This window comes from Gallus gallus, chromosome 2 (assembly GCF_016699485.2).
Source record: "Gallus gallus isolate bGalGal1 chromosome 2, bGalGal1.mat.broiler.GRCg7b, whole genome shotgun sequence".
In the NCBI taxonomy this organism is placed as follows: domain Eukaryota; kingdom Metazoa; phylum Chordata; class Aves; order Galliformes; family Phasianidae; genus Gallus; species Gallus gallus.
Genome location: NC_052533.1, coordinates 358,734 through 383,912, shown reverse-complemented (window position 1 = coordinate 383,912; position 25,179 = coordinate 358,734). Strand labels below are relative to the sequence as shown.

Here is a 25,179-nt window from a genome sequence, read left to right as displayed (position 1 = left end):
TGCACTCTCCCCCCATGTCACTCTGCACCCCCAACCCAGGGGTCCCCAGCTGTCCCCCCAGCCCCGAGCTGTCACACACACACACAGCAGTCCTCGGTCCGCTTTATTGGGGTGCGGGACGGGGGCTCCTACCGCAGAAGGCGACATGCAGGGTGGTGTAAAAAGGCTGGGGGGGGCACACAGAGACCTACAGGACAACGGCACAAACACAGCACACACGGTGGGGGGCTGCGGGGGGACCCTGCCCGTGCCCCCCAGCCCTCCCCACCACATTGTGCGTGCGGCGGCACAGCGGGACCCCCCCAACCCCTGCGCCGTGGGGAGGGAGCACAGGGAGGGGGCGACGCCGGAGCCACACTCTGCCCCACGGCGGCCCCACGGCGGACAGACAAGGACAGGCACCCACCCCACGCCCGGAGCACACGCGTGTTTGCACCCTGCACACCAGGAGCACACCCGGACACACGCAGCATCGCCGTAGGGGCGAGCACACGGACACGCGGCCCCACGTGTGCACAAAGCAGACGGGGCAGAGGGCCGCAGCACGCAGACACACGCGGACACGCACGGCGCACACGGAGACGTGTGTGCATCAGACACATCTGTGCACAAGGACAGGCGTGTGCGTCGGACAGGTGTGCGTGCACGGAAATGTGCACGAGCACACCGCCCCGCTCCCCCGTGTCCCCCCCCCGTTGCAGCACTATGGGGAGGAGAAGGAGGAGGAGGAGGAGGAGGAAGGGCGAGAGCAGCCCACACCCGCTGCCACCGGCCCGGCCCGGGGTTAGGCCAGCTAACGTGGGCGCAATGTCCGTGGGGACGGCAGCCGTGACCCCGGTGTCCTGGGGACGGGGTCCCGCGTCCGTGGGTGGGGGTCCCGGCCCCGTCCCGCGCTGCCCCCTAACTGCCGGGGTCGGAGCAGTGTCTGTGCAGCGGCTGCGCGGGGGGCAGTGGGCCGGGCAGCGAGCGGCGGCGTGGGGACGGCTCCAGCAGCAGCACCACGTCGGGGGGCGGCGGGGGACCCCCAGCACCGCGCAGCTCTGGGGGCACTGGGAAGCTGGGAACCTGCGGGAGAGAGCGAGGTGAGGGGGTGCAGGGCATTGGGTTGGGGTGTGGGGTGGAACCCCCCGGGTATGGGTTCCGTGGGGTACGGGAGAGAGCCGTGGGGCTGAAAAATGGGGCACGAGGAGCTGCCCCAACCCTGGGGGGCTCAGCAATGGTTCCAGCTCACCATGGAGCTGCAGGATAGGGCATAGCAGAAGGGGTACCCCAAACCTAGGGGGCTCAGGAGTCACTCTGGATCACTGTGGGGAAGGTTAGGGTTAGGGGATAGGGCACGGGACAGGGGCTGCCTCAGACATGAGGGGCTCAGCAGTGGCCCCCCAGCTTTCCATAGAGCTGGACAATAGGGTTCAGAAAAAGGGTTACTTCCAATGTGGAGCACTCAGCTGTGTCCCCAGCTTGCTGTGGGGCTGGAAAATGGGACAGGAGAGAGAAGCTGCCCCAAACGTGGGGGGTCAGGAGTCACCCCAGCTCACCATGGGGAAAGAAGAAAGGGAAACGGGGCCTAGGAGAAGGGCTGCCCTAAAGCTGAGGGGCAGGGCATTAACCCCAGCTCACAGTGAGGCTGCAGTATGGGGCATAGGAGCAGGGCTACCCCACACCTGGGGGGCACAGGAGTGACTCTAGCAGAGTGTGGGGCTGAAAGGTGGGACAAAAGAGAGGGGCTGCCCCAAATCTTGGGGTCTCTGCAGCAGTGCTGGCTTGCCACAGAGCTGGAAAATGGGGCACAGGGAAAGGGGCTGCGGGGTTGCCCCACATTTTGGGGGTGCTCACCTGAGAGAGCGGCTGGATGGGGGTGATGGGGAGGATGGGTTGCAGAGGGCAGGGGGGGGGACCCGGAGGCTGATGGGGAGATGACACCGTGCTGTAGGCAGGGGGCACGAGAGCAGCCTGGCGCTGCAGCAGCTGCATGATGGAGCTGATGTCCGCCGCCATCCGCGTCTCCAACCTGCAGGCAGACAGTGATGGGGCATGCAGGGGGCTCCCTGCTATAGGGCACTGCTTATAGGGCGGTGAGACCCCCCGGCAGATCCCCCGATCGCCCCGACCGGGGCAATCGGGGGATCTGCCGGGGGGTCTCACCGCCCCCTAAGGTACCTATTGAGCTGCTTCTGGAGGAGGTCGAGGCGCATCTCCACCTCAGAGCGCTGCCGGCGGCTCATGGAGGGTATTGGGATCCCAAGGGCTGCGTGTGCAGGGATGGTGCAGCGGGGCAGCTCCTGGTACTGCCTCCCCCGGCTCTCCCCCCAGAAGCTGAAGATGTTGGAGACCCCCGAGAAGGCTCCTGGGGGAGAGGGAAGAGGGGGGAAGGATCGGTGTGGTGTGGGTGGCGTCGAGGGAGGAGGGGATGGGACGGGGGAGGAATAGGGATGCAGGAGCATGGGAGGGGGGAAATGGGGATGCAGAAGGAATAGGGGGCATGGGGATGCAGAAGGAATGGGGATGCAGGACCATGGGATGTGGGGATGTAGAAAGGAGGAGGTGTGGGGATGTAGCTGTATGGGGGAGGGGGATGCAGAAGGAATTGGGGGTGTAGGACCATGGCAGGGGGATGCAGGAACATGTGGAAGGAGAAGGGATGCAGGAACTTCAGACATGGGAACGCAGGAGTATGGCAGGGGAGATGCAGGAGCATGGAGATGCAGAACCAGCGGGGATGGAGAATCACGATGAGGGATGCAGGAGCAGGAATGTGGGAGCACAGGGAATGGTGATGCAGAGCAGGAGATGGGGCTTTGGGAGATGCTTTGCCCACGCAGAGCAGGAAGCAGAGAAGCAAGGACCCCCCCACGCCCCGTCCCCACCTGAGAGGGGGTTGCACATATCGCTGCCCTCGCGCTCCTCAGTGTCGGTGGCTGCGGGGGCTTCACCGCCGGGCCGGGGGCTGCGGAAGGGCGAGAGAGCGGCAGCCCCCGGGGTGGGCGCGGGGTGCTCATCCTCATCGCTGGATGGGGAGCTGGAGGGCGAGCTGCAGTGGCACGGCTCCCACTCTGCCGGCCCCCGCGGGGCTCCCGGTGCCTGGCAGCCCCTGCTCAGCCGCAGCGCCTTCTGCCCACCACGCGGCTCCCCGGCGGCCTCCGCATCTGAGGAGAGGACACACGGGGGGGTCACACACCCCTCGGGGCCCCCACACCCCCCGCACCCCCCCAACCCCGCACCTTTCTCCGTGCGGCGGCGGAAGGAGAGCTTGCGTTTGCGCAGGCGGTTGAAGCCGCTGTCCAGTTCATCGCTGCCCGGGGAACCGGGGATCATGTTGGTCTGCAGGAGGGGGCGGTGAGGGGGGGTGGTGCCAAGGACCCCCACGGGTGTGGGGAGTGGGCTACGGCACGGTGACGGGAGCGCACGGCACCAACCGGCGGTGCCGCGTCCCCATCAGCGCCACATCCCAGCCACGTCCCCGTGGTGCCCCCTCCCACCTCCACTCCCCAACTGCCCCCTCCCTCACATCGCGCAGGTTGAAGGTGATCTCCAGGCTGGACCAGAAGTGGTCGGAGAACTCGGGGTACATGTCCAGCACCTCCAGCAGGTCCTCGCGGTGGATCTTGTGCAGGTCGCAGTAGGTGAGCGCGCGCACGTCGGCGTTGGACTTCCCCGGCCGTGCGTACAGGTTCAGCGGTTCCCCAAAAATGTCGTTCTTCCCTTGGGGAGGGATTGGGGCGCGGGGTCAGCCCACGGCGGGGACGCACGGCCACATCACCACCCCGGCCCAGGGCTCACCCAGGATGGCCACCACCACATCGCCGCGCAGGATCTCGATGGAGCCACGCGAGATGAAGTAGAGCGCGGTCAGCACGTCGCCGGCGTGCACCAGCGTGTCCCCGGGCGGAGCGTGCGTCGTCTTGAACTTCATGGCCAGGGCGCGCAGGCAGCCCTTGGTGGCTCCCTTGAAGGGCTTGCAGTTCTGCAGCAGGCTGCGGTTCAGGTGCAGGCAGATGTCGGCCTGCAGGCACTCGGGGAATCCCTTCAGCACCTGCGGGGATGGGGACGTGGCGTCACGGTGCGGCTCGGGTGGCAGCGGGCACGGCGGGGCCGGCGGCGCTCACCGCGTTCATGTCGATGCCATTGGTGTAGGACCAGGCATGTTGGAAATACTCCTCCAGGCGCTGGCGCAGCGGGTTGGGGATCTGGTGGAAGCGGATGAACTCGCGGACGCGCAGCATCTGCGTGTGGTAGCGCGCCGTGCCCGAGTACAGGCGCTGGATGATGGCCGACACGTTCCCAAAGATGCTGGCGTACATCAGGGCTGCGCGGGGCGAGGAGCGGTGAGGGCACGGGGTGGTGGATAGCGGTGCCCCACAGACCCCACACCACAGTGGGACCCACACACACACACACACACAGTGTGCACAGCAGCGGGCTCTCCACGTGCCAAATGTTGAGCTGGGAATGGTGCTGGGTTGGGGGCAGCACTCACGTGCATGCTCACACCTACACTCAGACAGATGGGTGCATGATCTGCAGCACAGTGACACACACACATGGAGTCACAGAATGGTTGGGTTGGAAGGGACCTCAGGGATCATCGAGCTCCAACCCCCCACCACAGGCAGGGCCACCAACCTCCCCATTTCATACCAGCCCAGGCTGCCCAGGGCCCCATCCAACCTGGCCTGGAACACCTCCAGGGATGGACGGGGCATCCACAGCCTCTCTGGGCAGCTGTTCCAGCACCTCCCCACTCTCACAGTACAGAAACACACACGTGTTCTGCCACACATGTTCACACCCTGCCCTGAAAACGCCCCCCAGCGCATCCCCCCCCCCCCCCCCCCCGCAGGCACTGCACTCACAGCCGATGAGCATGACACAGATGGAGAAGATCTTCTCCGAGTTGGTGTTGGGTGAGACGTTGCCGAAGCCGACGCTGGTCAGGCTGCTGAAGGTGAAGTAGAGCGCCGTGACGTACTTGTCCTTGATGGTGGGGCCATACAGGGGGTTGCTGTCGTTCAGTGGCTTGCCGATTTGGTCGCCCAGCGAGTGCAGCCAGCCGATGCGCTGCCCCTCCACGTTGCCGATGGCGTACCAGATGCAGGCCAGCCAGTGCGCGATCAGCGCGAAGGTGCACATCAGCAGGAAGAGCACGGCTGCCCCGTACTCAGAGTACCGGTCCAATTTGCGGGCCACCCGCACCAGGCGGAGCAGCCGCGCCGTCTTCAGCAGCCCGATCAGTGTGGTGGTCTGTGGGGGGGGCACTGAGTGCTGCGGGACCCCCACGGGAGGCCAGAGCCCTGGATCCCATCTGCTCTCCAGGCACAGAGAATCTGGGCTGCCTGCATGTCCCCAGTCCAAACCAACTGAACCCTGACCCCATCCCAAATCCCACCCAACCCCAACTCAACCCAACCCAACTCATCCCAACCCCATCCCCAACTCAACTCAGTTCAACTCAAAACCATCTCCAACTCAGATCCCAACTCAAACCTGTCCTCAACTCAACCCCATCCTCAACTCATCACCAGCTCAACTCAACACAACCCCATCCCTAATTCAGCCCAACCCAAAACAACCCTGTCCCCAACCCAACCTCATCCCAAACTCAGCCCGATCCAACCCCATCTCCAAATCAACTAAACAGCCCAACCCAACCTTGTCCCAGCTCAGCCCAACCCAGTCTTGTCCCCAACTCAACTCAACCCAGTCCCATTCCCAACTCAAATCAATGCAACCCAACCCAATTCTGAACACAACCCCACCCTCAACTCAACCCTATCCCCAAATCAACTCAACCTAATTCCCTCTCCAGCTCAACCCAACCCAACCCCGTTCCAAATTTCACCCCATTCCCAACTCGAATCAACCTAATTCCATTCCCAGCTCAGCCCAATCCAACCCTGTCCTAACCCTTCCACAACTCAACCCAATCCCATCCTCAACTCAAACCCATCCACAACTTCATTCAACTCAACTCAACCCATCACCAACTCAATCCAACCCCATCCCCAAACCAGCCCAAACCAACCCTGTCCCCAGCTCAACTCTGTCCCCAGTTCAACTCAACCCAACTCAAACCCATCTCCAACTCAACTCTATCAACTGCTCAACTCAACCCAATCCCATCCCCAGCGCAACCCAACCCAATCCCATCCCAAACTCAGCCCGATCCAACCCTGTCTCCAAATCAACTAAACTCATCTCAACCCAACCTCGTCCCCAACTCAACTCAACTCAGTCCCATTCCCAACTCAACTCAACACAATCCAACCCAGTTCCAAACTCAACCCCATCCCCAACTCAACTCAACCTAATCCCCTCCCCACCTCAACTCAACCCAACCCTCTCCCCAGTTCAATCCCATCCCAAACTTAACTCCACCTAATCCCATTCCCAACTCAGCCCAGTCCAACACTGTTCCAAGCCCGTCCCCAACAAAACCCAACCCCATCCCCAACCAAACCCCATCCCCAGCTCAACTCATTCCAACCCAACTCTATCCCCAGCTCAAACCCTCCCCAACTCATCTCAACTCCATCACCAAACCAACCCAACCCAACCCAATCCCATCGCCAAACCAGCCCAACCCAATCCTGTCCCCAGCTCAACCCAACCCCATCCCCAGCTCAACTCAATCCAACTCAACTCTATCCCCAACTCAAACCCATACTCAGCTCAACTCAACTCAACCCCATCACCAACCCAACCCAACCCAAGCCAATCCCATCCCCAAACCAGTCGAACCCAACCCTGTCCCCAGCTCAACCCCATGCCATCTCCAACCCAGCTCCATCCCCAACCCATCCTCATCCCCACCGAACGCAGCCCCATCCCCGCACCTCTTCAGAGCCGGAGCCGAAGATGAGCAGATCGAAGGGGATGGCGGCCACCATGTCGATGAGGAACCAGCCCTTGAAGTAGTGGATGGCGATCTTGGCGGGGTGGCTCACCACCTCCTCGTTGGAGTTGACGTAGGTGGTGCGGAAGTTGATGAGGATGTCGATGATGAACATGATGTCCACGATGAGGTCCACCACGTTGAGGGGGCTGCAGGAGTAGCCACAGTTGTGCCGCTGGGCCTCCTCCTGGTCGTTGAGCAGGAAGGCGGCCGAGTAGGGCGTGAAGATGGCGGTGTAGATGACCAGCAGCAGGATGAGCCAGTCCCACACCGCCTTGAAGGGGCTGTAGTGCAGGATGGTCCATTTGTGGATGCGCGGTGCCTGCAGCTTGTACTCGGGGAGGACGTCGGCACCCAGGGACAGCACCTGGCCGGGCAGCAGCGGCTCAGCGCCCGTCCCGTGAGGCAGAACCCCGACCCACGGGCTGTGCTGGCTGGAACCCCCTCCCCACTGTGGTGGGATGCAGTGGGATGTAACAGGATGCAGTGGGATCCAATGGGATGCAATGGGATGAAACGGGACATAATGGGATGAAACGGGATGCGGATGGACGGAATGGGTTGCAGTGGGATGTAATGGGATGCAATGGGATGCAATACAGGTGAAATGGGATGTAACAGGATGCAATGGGATGCAGCTGGATGTAATGGGATGGAATAGGTTGCACGATGAAATGGGATGCAATGGGGTGCAAAGAGATGGAACGGGATGCAATGGGATGTAATGGGATGCAATGGGATGCAAAGGGACGCGTGCTGAGAGCAATAGCATGCAGTGGTGTGCAGGGAGGCTCAGTGGAGAGCAATGAGGTGCAGCTGGGTGCAGAAAGATGCGTTGGGTGCAATGGAGTGCATCGGAGCACAGCAGGGTGCAGGGGGATGGAAGGGAGCCCTCATCTTGGTATGTTCCTGCCTGCTGAAAGCCCCCCCCGCCCCCCCTTCCCCAGCACCACCCCCGGCGCTGCTGGTTGGGCCCCACGGAAATGGGGCTGGGGGGGCTGCATGCAATTGCATCCCGCGGGGCATCTGCGTGCGGGGGGGGGGGGGGGGGGGGGCAAACCCTGAGCCGTGCCAGCACCTCCCTGACCCCCGACCCCCTGCAGCCCCCGAGCCACCCCCAGGCCCGCACAGCCCCGCGGTGGGGTTCCAGGCCAGGGGGTCAGCGGGGCGGACACGGCGCGGGGAGCCCCCCCGCAACCCCCCCGCAGTGCGCGTCCTCGCGGCCCGGCACAGTGCCCGGCAGCTGCGCCCGTCCGTCCCCGAACGGGACCGGCGGCACCGCGGGGGGAGGCAGGCTGGAAGCGAGGGGGAGGGAGGCTTTATGTAACCCCGGACCCCGGAGCGCGGTGCGCGGCCCCCCGCCCTCCATCCCTTCGGTGGTACCCAATGTCCCTCCCCCCCCCTCCGCCGGACCCAATGTCCCCCCCCGGAGAACCCCCCCGTACCTGCCGCTCCCGGCGCTGCCCTCCCGCCGCGTTCAGGCGGGCGCCGGGCATGGGGGGACCCGCGCGGGGCGGGGGGGGCCCCCCGAGGTCCCGCAGCAGCTGCAGCAGCGCGGCCAGCATCCTCAGCCCGGGGCGCTGCGGGGACCCCGCGCCCCCCCCCGCGCTTCCAGCCCCGCGCCCATCGCTCCCCGACACCCCCGGCCCGGTTTCCCTCCCCCCCCCTCGGAGCCGAGCGGGAATTATTGGGGCGGAAATGTTTCCCAGCCTGCCCCGCTGCGCGGCCCCCGCCGCCCCCAGCGCCCGCCCCCCCCCCCCCCCCCCGTTAACCCCTGCGCGGCGGGGGGTTGGGGAGCGGTCCCACCGCTCCCCGCCCGCTGCCCCCCCCCCGCGGTCCCGGAGCGCTCCCGGGGCAGTGCGGAGCGGGGGGCGCCGCTGGGACCCCCCCGTACGCGGTCACGGTGTGTCCCCCTCCCCCATCCGCTGCCACCGCCTCGCGCCGCGTCGTCCCCGGGGCTGCGGGGGGACCCCGGGGAGGGAGGACGTCGCGGCGACAGCGTCGGGGATATCGCGATGGCGACATCGGGGACGTCGCGGTGACAGCAGCGGGGACACGGCGGTGACATCGCCGGGGACATCCCGGCGGCAGCATCGGGGACGTCACGGCGGGGACACCAATGGGGACACGGCGACGGCTCTCTCTGCCCCGCGGCCCCGTGTCACCGCCGCCGCCCACGCGGGGATTTCCCCACTGCCACCCGCGCGTCCCCGGGAGCCGCGTGACGGAGCGCACACGGCGCGTGCCGGGCGGGGGGGGGGGGGGGCAGCATGGAGGGGGGACGGGAGCTGCGCGTCCCCGCGGCGTCCCCAGAGCGCGGGGTGACGGCGCCGCCCCGGAGCGTCGGGGTCGAGCCGGGGGGGCGACACCCGGACCCTCCGCCCCACAGCGCACAGCCGGAGCGCGCACCCTCGGGACCGCCGCGCCACCGCCACCCATCAGTCACGGTGACACAGTTACGGCGGTGCCGACACGCGGTGACACGAACACCTCGCGCTGTCGGTGACGCTCAGCCGACACCTGCGGTGCCACCGGCAGCTGTCACCCCGCGCGCCACCGCGCCGCCTCCGCACCGCCGCAAATACCGCAGCGTCGCCGCCACCCGGGGGGGACAAACGGGCCATGGGTGGCCATAGGGACGCGGCACCCCCTGAGCGCAGCCGCGCTGACACCGTCGCCCGCGGGGACGCAACGCGCAACGCCCGACAGTGGGAGAGGGCGGACGCGCGGCCTCCCTGAGCTCCGGGGCCGGACGTGCAGAGCCCGCAGCTGAGCGGTGTCGGCAGCGGCACCCCCGGACAACCACCGGCACCCAACGCAGCAACCCCGGCACGCAGCCCCTCCAGGCCGGGCGGCTCCTGCAGGGACAGCAATGAGCTGCCCGCGGCGCCTCCGGCAGCGCAGCACGGCCCCACGCTGCCCCACGGACCCCCACTGCCCCGTGGACCCCCACGGGACCCAATGCACGCGCAGATCCCCAGCCGTGGTGGCACTCAAACGCCCACAGGGACCATCGGTGTCCGTGGTCCCCAAATGCCCTCTCACAACCACAACACCACACACTGCTTCCCAAATGCCCTCTCACGGCCACAGCACACAGACACCGACCGGGCACTGCGGGATGCTCTGCGCTGTCAGCAACGCCGGACAGCAGAACAGACAGCTCTGCGGGGACAATGGCACCCAACACCCAACGACACCCAATGACAGCACAGCACCCAACAGTGGCACGGACACTCCATATCAGTGCTGTACCCAACGCCAGCATGGACATTCAACGCCAGCACTGCACCCAACATCGGCACTGCACCCAATGCCAACATGGACATCCAATGCCAGCACAGCATCCAGCATCAGCACAGACACCCAACATCGGCACTGCACCCAATGCCAGTGTAGACATCCAACGCCAGCACTGCACCCAACATCAGCACAGCACCCAATGACAGCACTGCACCCAACATCAGCACAGACACTCCATATCAGTGCTGTACCCAACGCCAGCACAGACATCCAATGCCAGCACTGCACCCAACACTGGAACAGCACCCAACATCAGCACAGACATCCAACGCCAGCACTGCACCCAACATCGGCACAGACACTCCATATCAGTGCTGTACCCAACACCAGCATGGACATCCAACACCAACACAGCACCCAACATCGGCACAGCACCCAACATCAGCACAGACATCCAACACCAGCACTGCATCCAATGCCAGCATAGATATCCAACATCAGCACTGCACCCAACATCGGCACTGCCCCCAACGCCGGCACAACGCCAAGAGCCAACACAACACCCAACGATGTCGGCACCACCCGCACACCCATCCCAGCCGTGGCAATGGCCGCACACCGTGCCGTACTCACCGCGTTGAGCTGCGGTGCGTTGCCCGGCACAGCCGTGCCCGCCATGGGCGATTGGGACGGGGGCACCGTGGGGCGCTGCCCTCAGCACTGCGGCAGCGTGGGCAGTGGGGTGGGATGGCAGCAGCCCCGTGACGGGGTGACGTCCCCATGGGGCGGTGCGTCCCCCCCCCTCCCGCAGCCGAACCCCCACCCGGTGACGCAGCCGTGGGGCGGCCCCCCGCACGTGCCACGTCGGTGGGGAGTGCGCAGAGCGCTCCGAGGGCACCGCGCTGCCTCACCACGGGGGGCTCAGCGGTGGCACCGGGGGGTGGGGGGACACCGTGGGGCGGTGCTGTCCCCTCTGCCCCCTCGCAGCCCCGGCACTACGTGGGGCTCCGCTCCCATCGGACGCGGTCCTTTAGGGCAGGGCTGGGGGACGGACGGGGAATCCCGAGCATCCCAAGCATCCCAAATCCGCTTTGGGCACCGGGATGCTCTGCTGTCGGGATGCGTTGGGACGCTCAGACACGGGGATGCTCAGGAGCCCCCCGCAGCCCCCCGCCCCCCTCTCTCCTCCCGCTCAAGGATCAGCCCCAGGACCCCGCTGCTATGTCGGCGATCACCCCAGACCCCCCCACGGAGCGGCTCGGGCACCCCCGGGGCTATCGGCGGATATCGGGAGGGGACAACGCGGGGACCCCCCGCCCCCCGCCCCGCTTCCGCCGCCCCGCACCCACCTCCTGCGCCACCAGGCTGGAGATGCGCACCGCGCGCCGCACGCGGCCGCTCTTTCGGTCCCCGTCGGGGCGGTCGCCGCCGTCGCGCCCCCCCGGGGCCATGGCCGCTTTCAACGGGGGGGATCGGCGGCCGCCCCCCCGGGGCACCGAACCCCGCGCTGTCCGTCCGGCGCTGCCCCGCGCTGTGCGGAGCTGTGCGGAGCGCGGCAGATGGAGCGGGGCGGCACGGCCCCCCCCGCCCCCCCCGGCCCCCGCCCTCCACCGGGGCTCCATCCCACCCTCCCCCCGCGCCGCCCCGCCCCGCGGCGGCCGCGGCTCCGGAGGGACAGAACGGCACCGGGAAACTGAGGCACGGGGAGGGGGGGTGGGGGGGTCCGGCGGTGCGAACCGGAATAGGGAAACGCGAGGTGGGGGGTGGGAGGGAGGAAAGGGATGGGAACGGGGAAGGGGAGGGGGAGAGGGGGATAGGATGGGGACGGGGTGGGCACAGGACAGGGAAAGGGATGAGGATGGGGACGGGGAAGGGGTTATGTGGGGAAAGGGGTGGGAGCGGGGATGGGGAAAAGGATGAGGAAGGGGATGGGGGTGGGAATAGGAACAGGGAATGTGAAAGGGATAAGGATAGGGATGGGCACAGGGAAGGAGGCAAGAAAGGGGACGGGGCTAGAAACGGGGAAGGGGAAAGGGACGAGGACGGGCTGCAGAAGGACGGGAGCGGGGATGGGGTGGGACGGATGGCACAGAGGAAGGGGACGGGGAGGGGACGGGGACGGCTGCCCGCAGCTCCCCGCCGCCGCAGGCGCTTCCCGGCACCGCTGCCCCCGGCTGCCGCTCAGCCCCGACGGCGGCACACAGCTCCGCATTCCCAGCGCTACCGCCCGGAGCCGTCCTCAGATCGCCGCCGGCCCCGCACAGACGCACCGCAAACACCGGGCACGGCCCCGCATCCCCCCGCGGCGCACGGCGCCCCACACCGACCCCATCCCGGAGGGGACCACGCGGCGCCCGCAGCGCCCATCCCGCAGCCCACGGGAGGGGGGGGGTCCGGCCCGGGGGTCGCGGGATCGCCGCGCACGGCCGCCACGCAGCGCCGCCACGCAGCGCCGCAGCCCCCGCGCCCCATCCCCGCGCCGTGGGGCGGCCCGGAGCGCGGTGACCTTGACGGAGCTGCGGGTTTCCGAGGATGCCGTCACTGCGGCTGATTCATAGTGCCACCGCCCGGGAGTCCCGGCCCCCCCACCCCACCCCCCCCCGGTACCACACCGTGCCGGGGACGCGCTCGGCTCGGCCGGATGGCAGCGATGTCCGAACATCTCCGGCGCCACCGCTCCACCGAGCAGAATCCGACCGCCAAAGCGACTCTGCACCCCGCACTCGGGCAGCCCCGGCACCCCCTGGACCCTCAATACCCCCCCAGGACCCCCAGTACGCCCACGACCCCCGGTACCCCCAGGACCCCCAGTATCCCCGGTACCCCCAGCGCACCCCTCGGCCTCCTCCATCCCGGCCCACCCACGGCTCCCGGCGGCAGCGCTTGCCGTGCCCCATTCTCCCCCCCCGGAGCACAGCCCTGCTGACCCCCCCGACCCCCCCCCCCTGCCCCACGGCCGCGGGGTGAGGCCGGGCAATGAGGGGTTGCGGCCGTCCTGCCGTCCATCTGTCCATCCGGCGCCGCAGCTGTCGGCAGGACGGGATTAACGCGGGGGGGGGGGCGAAGCAACATCCGCGGCCTCGTCGTTAATTACACGGCGGGGTTAATCAGGAGGCGCCGCTCGTTATCGCACCGCCGCCCCCCCACTCCCCCCCACCCCCGAGAGGGCTCTGCCCCCTCACCGCGCTACGGGCGCGCAACCGGCGGGGGGGGCGCAGAGCCGACAGCAGTGCCGGGGGCTCCCGGGGGGGTCGGTCCCCATCGCCCCGCACGTGGGCCGGCAGGCGCGAGGCCGGGGGGGGGCCGAGGGGAGGCGGCGCCGCTCGGGGACCCCGAGCGCACAGCTGCGCCCACCCCGCGTCCCCCCCCCACCCCCCTCACCCCGCAGCGGGGCGGGCGCAGCCGTCCCCAGGGCCCGCAGCCCCGGCGGCTGTAACTTCATTAGCGGGAGCGGGATCAGGGCGTAATTAAGCAGCAGCAGCCGCCTTCGCCCCGCAGCCAGATGGCGGTTACACAACGTGCCAAGGAGCAGCGGCGCTGCGGGAGCGGCACCACGGGCACAGCCGGGAGCGGGCGGCGTGGCACGGCATGGCACGGCATGGCACGGGATGGCACGGGATGGCACGGGATGGCATGGCATTGTATCGCATGGCATGGCATGGCACGGGGTGGCATGGTATGGCATTGCATGGCACAGCATTGCAAGGCACAGCATGGCACAGCATGGAACAGCATGGCATTGCATGTCATGGCACAGCATGGCATGGCACGGCATTGTATGGCATTGCATGGCATTGCACGGCATTGCACGACATTGCACGTCATTGCATGGCACAGCATTGCATGGCACAGAATGGAATGGCACAGCATGGCATTGCATAGCATGGCACAGCATGGCATGGAACGGCATTGTATGGCATTGCATGGCACGGCATTGCATGGCACAGCATTGCACGGCACAGAATGGAATGGCATGGCATTGCATAGCATGGCACAGCATGGCATGGCACGGCGTTGTATGACATTGCATCGCATGGCATTGCATGGCACGGCATTGAATGGCATTGCATGGCACAGCATTGCATGGCACAGAATAGAATGGCATGGCACAGCACAGCATGGCATGGCATTGCACGGCATGGCACAGCATGGCACAGGACAGTACCCCATGGCACAGCGTGGTGCTGCATGGCACTGCATGGCATGGCACGGTATGACCACGCAGCCATGCACAGCACGGCACAGCACGGCACTGCACGGCACTGCACGGCCCCGGGGGGCACCACGTGGCACAGCGCAGAGCAGTGCAGGAGCTGTGGGGCACAGCACAGCCCCACTGCTGCAGTCCCCGCAGTGCCACGGCCCACACCGCCCGCCCAGCTGCCCCGCAGTGTGGGTCTGTGCTGCCCTGTGGGGCTACCCATGGGTCTGTGCTGCCCCCACACTGGGGGTGGGGCCGGGGGGGCTGTGCTGTGAGCCATGCGGTGTCAGCAGCACTGGGAACACAGCACTGCCATGGGTTGGGGACATGGGGCGCATGGGGTGGCGGTGGGTCACTCCATCAGCCAACCAGCAGCTCTGCCACCACTGTGACCTCCACCGCCCCCCCATGGCCTGCAGTGTCAGCACATGAAGTCCACCATCACCATCAGCTCCAGCATCGCTCTCAGCTCCACCATCACCCCATGACCTCCATCATCACCATGACTTCCACCATCACCCCATGAGCTCCACCATCACCCCGTGAGCTCCACCATCCCCCACCCGCTCCGGCACCACCATCAGCTCCAGCATCGCTCTCAGCTCCACCATCAGCCCATGACATCTGCTGCCATCCCATGACCTGCACTGCCACCCCATCAGCTCCAGCATCGCCCCACCATCTCCATCACCACTGCACAGCATCCAATGTCAGCACAGAAGATCCACCATTGCCATCAGCTGCACCATCAGCCCATGACCTCCAGTGCCACCCCGTCAGCTCCACCATCACCCCATGACCTCCACCATCACCATGAGCTCCACCATCATTCCATGACCTCCACCATCACCCCATGACCTCCACCATCACCCCATGAGCTCCACCATCACCCCGTGAGCTCCACCATCATTCCATGACCTCCACCATCTCCATGAGCTCCACCATCACCATGTGAGCTCCAGCATCCCCCACCAGCTCCAGCATCACCATCAGCTGCACCATCAGCCCATGACCTCCAGTGCCACCCCATGACCTCCAGCATCAGCCCATGAGCTCCACCATCACCATGACCTCCACCATCAGCCCATGACCTCCACCATCACCCCGTGAGCTCCACCATCATTCCATGACCTCCACCGTCACCATGAGCTCCACCATCACCACGAGTTCCAGCATCCCCCACCAGCTCCAGCATCACCATCAGCGGCACCATCAGCCCATGACCTCCAGTGCCACCCCATGAGCTCCACCATCAGCCCATGACCTCCACCATCACCCCATGACCTCCAGCATCACCATGAGCTCCACCATCACCACGTGAGCTCCAGCATCACCATGACCTTCAGCATCACCCCATGAGTTCCAGCATCCCCCACCAGCTCCAGCATCACCATCAGCTGCACCATCAGCCCATGACCTCCAGTGCCACCCCGTCAGCTCCACCATCACCATGAGCTCCACCATCATTCCATGACCTCCACCATCACCCCATGACCTCCACCATCACCCCGTGAGCTCCACCATCATTCCATGACCTCCACCATCTCCATGAGCTCCACCATCACCACGTGAGCTCCAGCATCCCCCACCAGCTCCAGCATCACCATCAGCGGCACCATCAGCCCATGACCTCCAGTGCCACCCCATCAGTTCCACCATCACCCCATGAGCTCCACCATCACCTCATGACCTCCAGCATCAGCCCATGAGCTCCACCATCATTCCATGACCTCCAGCATCACCATGAGCTTCACCATCACCACGTGACCTCCACCATCACCATGACCTCCACCATCACCCCATGACCTCCACCATCACCATGACCTCCACCATCACCCCATAAGCTCCAGCATCCCCCACCAGCTCCGGCATCACCACCACCCCACGCCGTCCCCCCCCCCCGGCTCCGGCCGTGCCCCGCGGTGCCCACCCTCACCTGGGTGACCTTCTCGGTGACGTTGTGGGTGCGGTCCTTCAGTTTGGTGGGGGCGATGATTTCCTTCTCTCCGGACGGCGCCCCCAGGAAGGCGTCTGCCTTGAAGTCAACAAAGTTGAGGGTGATCTGCGGGATGCGGCTGATGGCGCGGTACCGCACCAGGTCGGAGTCGGACGTGGAGTTCAGCAGAGTGCTGCGGATGTTGTTCATGGCCCCTGGGTTGGGTGGGGAGGGGAGTCAGTCAGCCCTCCCCGCCGCCGCGCGGTATCATTTACAGCTCATGCAATTATTTCCCTCTCCTAATGAGCTTAGCGGCTTAACGAGGCGGCGGCCGTCCCCTCCCTTTGTGGCTGATGGGGGGCCGGGGGTCACAGCGGGGCACGGCGGGTGGGGCACAACGTGGGCACCGTCCATCCCCGGTGCCGGGATGCGCAGCGGGGCCCAAACCGGTGCCGTGGGCGGCGCATTACAGCGATGTCCAACGCGGCAGTGATGGGCAACTCTGCTCTGCTAACGAAGCACCGACAGCTGCGGAGCCGCCCGCGGCTTAACGAGCTGCCGGGCCTAACGAGCTCCGCAAGGTGTCCTCCCGGAGGTGTTGGGCAGCCAGGAGATGTGGGGCACGAGGGTGGGCACGGCCAGATGGGGGGTGTCGAGGTGGGGGGTAGGGTGACACGGGGCATCCGGGTGTGGGGCAGGGAGGTGTGGGGCAGGGAGGTGTGGGGCAAGCAGCTGTGTATGGCCAGGTGTGGGGCGTCAAGGTGGGTGGTGTGACATGGGATATCCAGGTGTGGGGCAGCCCAGAGACGTGCGGATATGTATGGGCAGATGTGGGGTGTCAAGGTGGGGGGTGACACAGGAGGTGAGGTGGGGGGCGGGGAGATAAGAGACATCCACATGTGGGGCAGGGAGGTGTGGGACATGCAGCTGCGTAAGGCCAGATGTGGGGCATCAAAGTGTGGGGTGGAAAGGTGTGGGGCATCCAGACATGGGCGCCCAGATGTGGGGTGTCGTGGCGTGGGGTAGGGTGACACGGGGCATCCAGGTGTGGGGCAGGGGGGTGAGGGGCATGCAGCTGTGTATGGCCGGGTGTGGGGCGTCACGGTGTGGGGCAGGAAGGTATGGGGCATCCAGATGTTGAGCGCCCAGATGTGGAGCGTCACGGTGGGGGGTGGGGCGACACGGGCGATGCAGGTGTGGGGTACGGAGATGAGAGACATCCAGATGTGGGGCAGGGAGGTGCGGGGCATGCAGCTGCGTAAGGCCGGATGTGGGGCATCGAGGTGTGGGGCAGGGAGGCGTGGGACACCCACATAGACGTGGGGCACCCAGGCGTGGTGCGTGGGGCCGCGGGACATCCAGATGTGGGCGGTGGATGCGCCCCGATGTGGCCCATCCGGTTTGGGGCGGGGGTGCCGCGGCCCTCCCGGCCGTGCAGCGCTCAGATGTGGGTCGGGACGCCGCAGGACCCCCGGCTGCGACGCACACCCCGAGCCGACCGCGGGCCCCATCCCCACGGGGACCCCCCCCCCCACACCGGCGGCGCAGCGCCCGCCCCCCGCCGCCCATCCCCGTACCGGTGCTCGCGCCGCGGTGCATCCCGGTGCCGGCGCTGGCGTGCCGGCTGTGGCAGCGCTTCTCCCCGTCGGCCCTCATGGCCTCGATGTCGTCGACGGACGAGGCGCGGCGCACGCTGTGGCAGCTCTCCCTCGAGCGGCTCCGCGCCAGACTGCCGTCCGAGAAGGGCGCGGGGCGGAGGCGCTCGGCGAGGGGCGAGGAGTGCGTGACGGGGGGCTCGGGGGGGGCGTCGCCCTCCTCGGGCTCCATCAGAGCCCGTTGGTCCTCGGGCCGCGCGCAGCCCAGGCAGCCGTTGTCCGACGAGGAGCCGCTCGGTTCGGCGCCGCGATCGGAGACGTCCACGATGACGGCGTCGGGAGGCTCCGGGGGCAGCGACTGTTTGCTGCCCGACAGCGCCAGCAGAGCCGGCAGCTTCAGGCGGAAGGAGCGGCTGCGGCCTGCGGGGGGGGCGGGGGGGGTCACTGTGCCGCGGGGGGAGGGGACCCCCCTGTATGGCAGAGCAATGGGGAGCGGGGAGCCCCCCCCCCCCCCTCCTCCCCTCCCCTAAATGGCACGGCACGATGGGGGGCAGTGAGCCCTGAACGGCACAGCACAGATAGGGGCGGGGACCCCCCCGGCGGGGACCCCCCTGGGTCACAGTGCCGCGAGTGGGCCCTAAATAGCAGAGCTCCGTGGGGCTGTGACCCCCAGTCTGTGCCATGGGGAACGGTGACCCCTAAAGGTCACAGCGCCATGGGGAGCAGAGGACCCCCCCCAGGTCACAGTGCCACGAGGGGCAGTGACCCCTAAATGGCACAGCACAGATTGGGGCAGGAAACCGTCCTCCCCCCCCCCCATCTCACAGCACCACGAGGGGCAGTGGGCCCTAAATAGCAGAGCTCCGTGGGGCTGTGACCCCCTCAGTCCCAGGGCCATGGGGAGCAGTGACCCCTAAATGGCACAGCACAGCACAGGACCCCCCCAGGTCACCGTGCCGTGGGGAGCAGAGGACCCCCCCCCAGGTGACCACCAGTGACGGCGCAACACAGAGCGTGAGCCCATGGGGCACAGACCAGAGCTCCATGGGGGACCCTGTGACCCCCACAGCTCTGTGCCAGGGAGGGAACGGACATGGCCTACAGTCCCCGCAAAGATGCCGACCACCCAGAGACCAGCCAGACCAGGCACCCCCCCGACCAGGTCACCGAGCCATGGCAGAGGGAAAATGGGATCCCACTGTGTTAGGAGCAGGGGACGCCCCCCCATTCAACCCCCACACGGGCAGGTCGCCCCCACTCGGGGACAGTCCATGAGGGAAAGCACGAGGCCAGTGACAGGCCCCTTGAGATGCATGACGGCACGGGGCCCAAGTGATGGTCCAGTCCAAGGGCGGGGACCCCCCCCCCTCACTGCTGCCACACGCCGAGCGGGGAGGCCCTGAGCCCCAGCGCCAAAGAATGGGGAGCCACAGCCCTGCCCCAAATGGTGGCAGCATGGGGGCTGTGACCCAACCAAGGTCAGCCATGGGGCGGCAGCGAGCCCAAACCACCCTGAATGGCACCCCCAACGGCACGACGTGTGGGGGGGATCCCTCCCCCGGGTCACTGTGCCGTACGGAGGAGGGACCCCCAATGGTCACAGCGCCGTGTGGGGTGGTGCCCCCCCCCCATCTCGCAGCACTACGGGGGATGACGCCCCCCTCGGGCAGCGCAGTGGGGCCGCACCTGCCGGGATCCACGCGCCGGGGGTGACCCAATGGTTGGTGTCCGCGGGGGGGGGAGCGCGGCCGTTCGCTCTCCATCACCGCCTCGAAGTTGAGGATGAACATAATGACGGCTCCATCCTCGTTCTTCACCGGCACCACATCCACGAGGCACAGGAAGCAGCTGCCTGCGGATGGGGGGGGGGAGGGGGGGAAACTGAGGCGCTGGGGGGGGTTGGGGGGGGTTGGATACCCGCGGCCCCTCCCGCACCGCGCCCCCCCCCCGTCCCGGGGCCGCTCCGTCGCCGGCTTTGCTTTCCGGGAGGGGTCCCCGCAGCGCCCCCCCGCTGCGCTCCGATTGGGCGGTGTCTGTGTGTGTGTGTAGGGGGGGGGGGGTGGGATTATCGCCCCCCCACCGCCGCCCTAATCCCGGCCGATCCCCCACCCCCACCCCCCCCCTCCGGCCCATCTCTCACCGTGAGGCGGGCGGGGCCCCCCCCGGCCCGCAGGGGCTGCGCCTTTTGGCACCGCACGGAGCGGCGGCGATGCCTAAATATGGCCGCGGGCAGCATCGGGCCGGGGACACCGCGGCCCCCCCGTGTCCACCCCGCGTGTCCAGCCCGCCCCGCGCCCGCCCCGCCGCATCCATCCCCGCTGCGCCCGTCCCACCCGTGTCCATCCCACCCGCGTCCCACCCACGCGCAGCCCCCCGCCCTCCCCCGCCCGCCCCACCCGCGCCCATCCCGTTCCCACCCATCCCACCCGTGTCGTCGTCCCGTTCCCCCCCGCCCCCCCTCCCCCCGCCGTGCTCACCCCTCACCCACCGCCCTGGGATGGAGGGGGGCACAGGGAGGGATTGCGGGATGTGAGACCCCCGTGGGGGGCGGCTTTGGGCCGTGGGGTGGGGGTGCCCCCAGCGCAGCCTCCGCGGTGCCACCGCCCCACGTCACCCCGACCCACGCGGCCCCCACACGCAGGGCAGCCCCGCTGCAGGGGTGGCAATGGGGGGGCCCCGCGCTGCTCCCCGGGATGTGGGGGGGCCCTGCAGGCGGTGGGGCTGCACCCCGTGTCCCTGCGCCCCCCCCCAAAAGGACCCCCACTCTGGGGCTGCACTGCTCCATCAGGAACCGCACAGCTGCACTGCAGGCACGGGGGGCGTCGGGGGGCACGGGGGGCGCCGGGCACCCCCACTACGAGCTGGGCACCCCCACACGGCCCTGCGCACCCCACACTCTGAGCACCCCATGCTGCGCACAGTGCCCCGAGTGCTGCCCGCCCCGGGCCCCCCCAGCACCGTGGGTGCGCTGCGGGATGGGGACACCGCAGGGATGGCCACCGTGCGCCCCACGCGCCACCCACGGCACCGCAGCGCTCCGGGACACAGCATCCAAACCACAGCAGGTGGGGGGGGGGGGGACTCTGCGCTGGGACCCCCCCCGGCACCTTGGAGCACACTGACCCAACGTTCATCCCCCGCCAGGGCGGCTGCAGCACGAGGTCACGGCGCAGCGCAAGGACGGCTGCAGCGTAAGGCTCCCATGCAATGCCAACGTGGCTGCAGCACGAGGTCACGGCGCAGCGTGGGGTATCTGCAGCACGAGGTCACGGTGCAGCGCAAGGACGGCTGCAGTGTTAGGTTACTGTGCAACGTGAGGACGGCTGCAGCTTGAGGAGCTGCAGGGGGCTGCAAGCTGCAGGCTGCAGGCACGGCTGCATCTGTGTCACGCCGGGCACTGTGGGACCACAGCGCTGCAGTGATGCGGGGCCGAAGTCCCACCGTGGCGGAGCAGCGGGGCTGTGCGCAGTGCCGGGACCCCCCGAGCACCCCCACGCTGGGGGTGGGCGCATGGCTGGTGGGACAGAGGGAGTCCTGCGGGCTGGGGGGGCACGGCAGAGTTAAAGGCAGCCGCCACCCCCCCCTTCCCGTGCTCTCCAGGCTATAAATACCCCAGGAAGCACCGCGCTCCCCGGGGACACGCGGGCAGCTCCACGCCAGCCGCTCCGGCACCTGCTGTGCGCCCGGGGCACCCGCTGGCCCTGCTTGGTGCCAGTGGGGTGACGTGGCAAGGCATGGCACAGCACAGCACGGCAAAGCATGGCACAGCATGGGAAAGCATGGCACAGCATGGGAAAGCATGGCACAGCATGGGAAAGCATGGCACGGCATGGCAAAGCATGGCACGGCATGGCACAGCACGGCAAAGCACAGTGCAGCACAGCGTGGCACGGCATGACACGGCATGGCTCAGCACAGTGGGCGCAGCACCGAGGGGACAGCACCAGCATCCTCCCATCTGCCGAGCACACAGCTGACAGCCAGCGCCGGGCAGAGCCAATTAGCCGGGCACTAACGAGAGCTGCTCATCAAGCAGCCGCGTGCCGCCTGCATCCCGGCACCGCGTGGGTCCAAAGTGCACCCGCGACCAACCCTGCGCTGCAGCACCGTGTGCTGTGCCTGGCACCGCCAGGAGTGCAGCCGCCCCATAGCAGGGCTGTGGGGTGGCAGGCTGGCCGCATGCCCCACTGCCCTCATGCCCTACTGCCCCACATGGCAGCTGGGAGGCAGACGTGGGGCTGTGTGCTGCGCAGTGGTAGCAGCTGTGCTGAGAGCCGGGACGCGCGGTGTGGGCGCACGGGGCCTGGTGTGGGGCAGCCCCACAGCCCCAGCAGGACCTGACCCCAGAGGTGGCTGCACCCGTGGGGGCAGCGGGCAAACCCCTCTCCGTGGGGGGGATCCCCATGCGGGGGGCGTGGAGTTCACAGCCTGCGAGGTCACGGGAACCGAGTCCCTACGGGGAGCTGCGGTGCGGCCCCATATGGACCCGGGGGGGCGGCAGGGCGCTGGGGGGTGCGGTGCCACCCAGGAGTGGGGCAGCCGTGGAGCACACGTCCCCAGAGCCCGACCCATGCATGGCACATCCCGATCCCCACACGCAGGGGGTCCAACCGCACCGCCCCCCCTCTCCACCGCCACAGCGCGGCGCTCACCGTCCTTGCGGTAGAAGCAGATCTCCACCTTGCGCTCCTCGGAGCCCAGCAGCGCCTGGGCAATCTGTGCAGCCGCGCTGCGCTGCGTGCGGGGCCCGTGCAGGAAGTCGCAGGTGCAGGGCTTCTGCATGACCTCGGCGCGCGTGTACCCGCACAGCTCGCAGAAGCCATCGTTGCAGTAAATCACGGCGCAGTTCTCCACCCGCGCGTTGGCGATGATGAATTTGCGGCCTGGGAGGGGGGCAGAGGGTGGGGCTGTGGGGGTCTGGTCCCGTCCGTGTGTCTGTCCATCCGTCCTGCCATCCATCCAACCACACTGATGGCCTTCCAACCATCCATCCATCCATCCATTCATCCATCCATCCATCCATCCATCCATCCATCCATCCATCCATCCATGTGTCCGTCCATCCATCCATCCAACAACACAGACGTCCTTCCCTCCAACCAACCCATCCATCCGTCCATCCATCCACCCGTCTGTCCATCCATCCATCCAACCACACAGACGTCCTTCCATCCATCCACCCATCCATCCATCCATCCCCCATCCAACCCATCCATCTGTCCGTCTGTCCATCCATCCCATCTCTGGGGCCCACACCGTGGCACGGCCCCCCCTCCCCCCCACGTTGTCCCCACAGGACCCCATCCCCGTCCCCACACTGCCGGCACTACCTCAGCCCGCAGCCTACCGTGCCCCCCACAGTGCCCCCCATAGTGCCCCCCATAGTGCCCCCCACGGTGCCCCCCACAGTGCCCCCCACCCAGCCCAGGGCTGCAGTGATGGGGACAGCAGCTCCCCCCATCCACCACCCGCACTGTGACACCCATCCATCCCAGCCCCCCTCCAACCCCACACCCCCACAGACCTCAGACCCCCAGCTGCCCCCCAGTTCCCCCACGTGCCCCCCAACCAGGCTGCCCACAGACAGACGCAGAGATGGGCACACGTGGGGCCACAGCTGCATCACCCCCATGGGACCCCCCCGGCCCTCAGCCAGAACTGCCCCCCGCACCCCTCAGCTCACACTGGACCCCCATGGCCCCCAACCCCCGGTGGCACCCAATGCCCCCCAGCATCACCAACCCCCGAAGCCCCCCAATATCACCCCCAACCCCCCCCCCAGCGTTACCAACCCCCCATTCCCACCACAGCCCCCAGCCCTTCCAACCCCTCCCTCCCCTCCCCGAGCCCCCCCCGCCTCACCAACTCCTCTCCCCCACCTCCCACCCCCCGAGTCCCCCCAAACCCCCATTTCCCCAACTCCCCTCCACCCCATCCAGATCCCCCGAAGCCCCCCTTCCCCCCCCCCCCGCCCCCCGCACTCACTCTGCCCCTCGAACTTGCGGATGATGGTGTCCAGGAAGGTGTTCTGGGGGGCGACGTGCCCCCTCCGCACCGGCATGGCGCCGGGCCCATGGGCAGCGGCCGCGGCTGCGGGGGGGGGGGCGGGGAGAGGTGGGGAGGTGGCCCCGCTCTGCGCCGCTGGGGGTCCGGTGCCCTTGAGCCAAGGACGGGCGGTGCGGGGCGGTGCGGGGCGGTGCGGGGCGGTGCGGGCGGGGCCGGGCGGGCGCGCAGGGGTTAAAGCCGAGCCCAGCCCCCCCGCGCCCCGCTCCCCCCCGCCGTTACCCCATGGCCGCGCGGTGCGGGGCGGCGCGCGGGGCTGCGGGTGGCGGTGCGGGTGCCCCGCGCCCCCCCCCCCCCGCCCCCCCCCCCGCTAGCAGCTCACCGCGCACCGCGGCATCGGCCTTATTTAGGCACGGAGGCGGCCGGCCGGGGGGTGATTTATCGCCTCTCCCCCCCCCCCCCCCCAACCTGCCTACCCGGCCCGGCCCGGCGCTGCGCGGTGCGGTTCGGTTCCGCTCGGCCCGGCGCCCCGCAGCCCCCCGCGGCGCCCCGCAGCCCCCCGGCCCGGCTCGGCTCGGCTCAGCCCGGCTCGGCCCGACCCCCCCCGGAGCGCTGCGCGCTGACAGCGGAGCGGGGCCGGGGAGGAGCGATTGCGGCCGCAGCCAATAGCCCCGAGCCCCCCCCGGGGCGGCCCCCCCGGCCCCGCCCCCCCCCTCGGTCTCCTCCCACGGTGTCCCCCCGGCCCGACCCCCCCCCTCCCCCCCCCCCTTCCCGGCCCCTCCCGGTGTGCGGCGCCTCGCGACCACCGAACCCCCCCGGCAGCCCCCGGGAGCCTTCGTCCGGGCGGGGAGCGTTGGGGGCGGGGGGGTAAATGTAGGGCTGAGGGGCACCGGGAGGGGTCCGTGCGATGGGTGGGGGGGGTGGGAGGGTCGGCAGAACGCCCCGCCCCGGCTGCCCCCCCCTCCCCCCCCCCGGTTCGTTCTGCCGCTGTCCGTGGTGCTGAACCCCCCCCTCCCTCTCACCGCCCCCCGGGATGGGCGGCCAATAGGGGGCAGCGTCGGGCAGTGATGAACGGCTCAGCCCCGCCCCCCCCCGCCCCCCCCCCCAACACACGCACGGTGTCCCGGCCCCCCCCCACCCCCCCCCCACCCCCCCGCCCAGACGCGCCGCGTCGCTCCGAGGCGCAGGAAGGAAACCCGCGGGGCCGGGGCCGGGCGCGGCTTCCCGTCACTGCGGCCCCCCCCGCTGCCCCCGCAGAGCCCTCCCCGCAGGGGTGGTCCCAAAGCCCCCATAGACCCCATCGACCCCC

The 25,179-nt window shown here is 68.2% G+C and overlaps 1 protein-coding gene and 1 non-coding gene across 2 annotated transcripts; both read right to left on the bottom strand.

Annotated features, from left to right (window-relative positions):
- Positions 1-86: 86 nt before the first annotated feature.
- KCNH2 (potassium voltage-gated channel subfamily H member 2) lies at positions 87-24,497 on the bottom strand. Its single transcript, XM_015281150.4, is given in 16 exon segments — positions 87-1,065; positions 1,837-2,011; positions 2,161-2,347; positions 2,868-3,146; positions 3,222-3,321; positions 3,509-3,702; positions 3,781-4,033; positions 4,107-4,306; positions 4,854-5,241; positions 6,834-7,259; positions 16,273-16,487; positions 17,850-18,287; positions 19,554-19,596; positions 19,598-19,719; positions 22,520-22,750; positions 23,853-24,497. Coding segments are annotated over 16 exon segments (3,492 nt in total). The 5' UTR covers positions 23,929-24,497; the 3' UTR covers positions 87-900.
- On the bottom strand, positions 24,067-24,133 carry MIR12237 (microRNA mir-12237). Its single transcript, NR_161998.1, has one exon. It is a non-coding gene; the product is annotated as a microRNA mir-12237 (primary transcript).
- Positions 24,498-25,179: the final 682 nt, after the last annotated feature.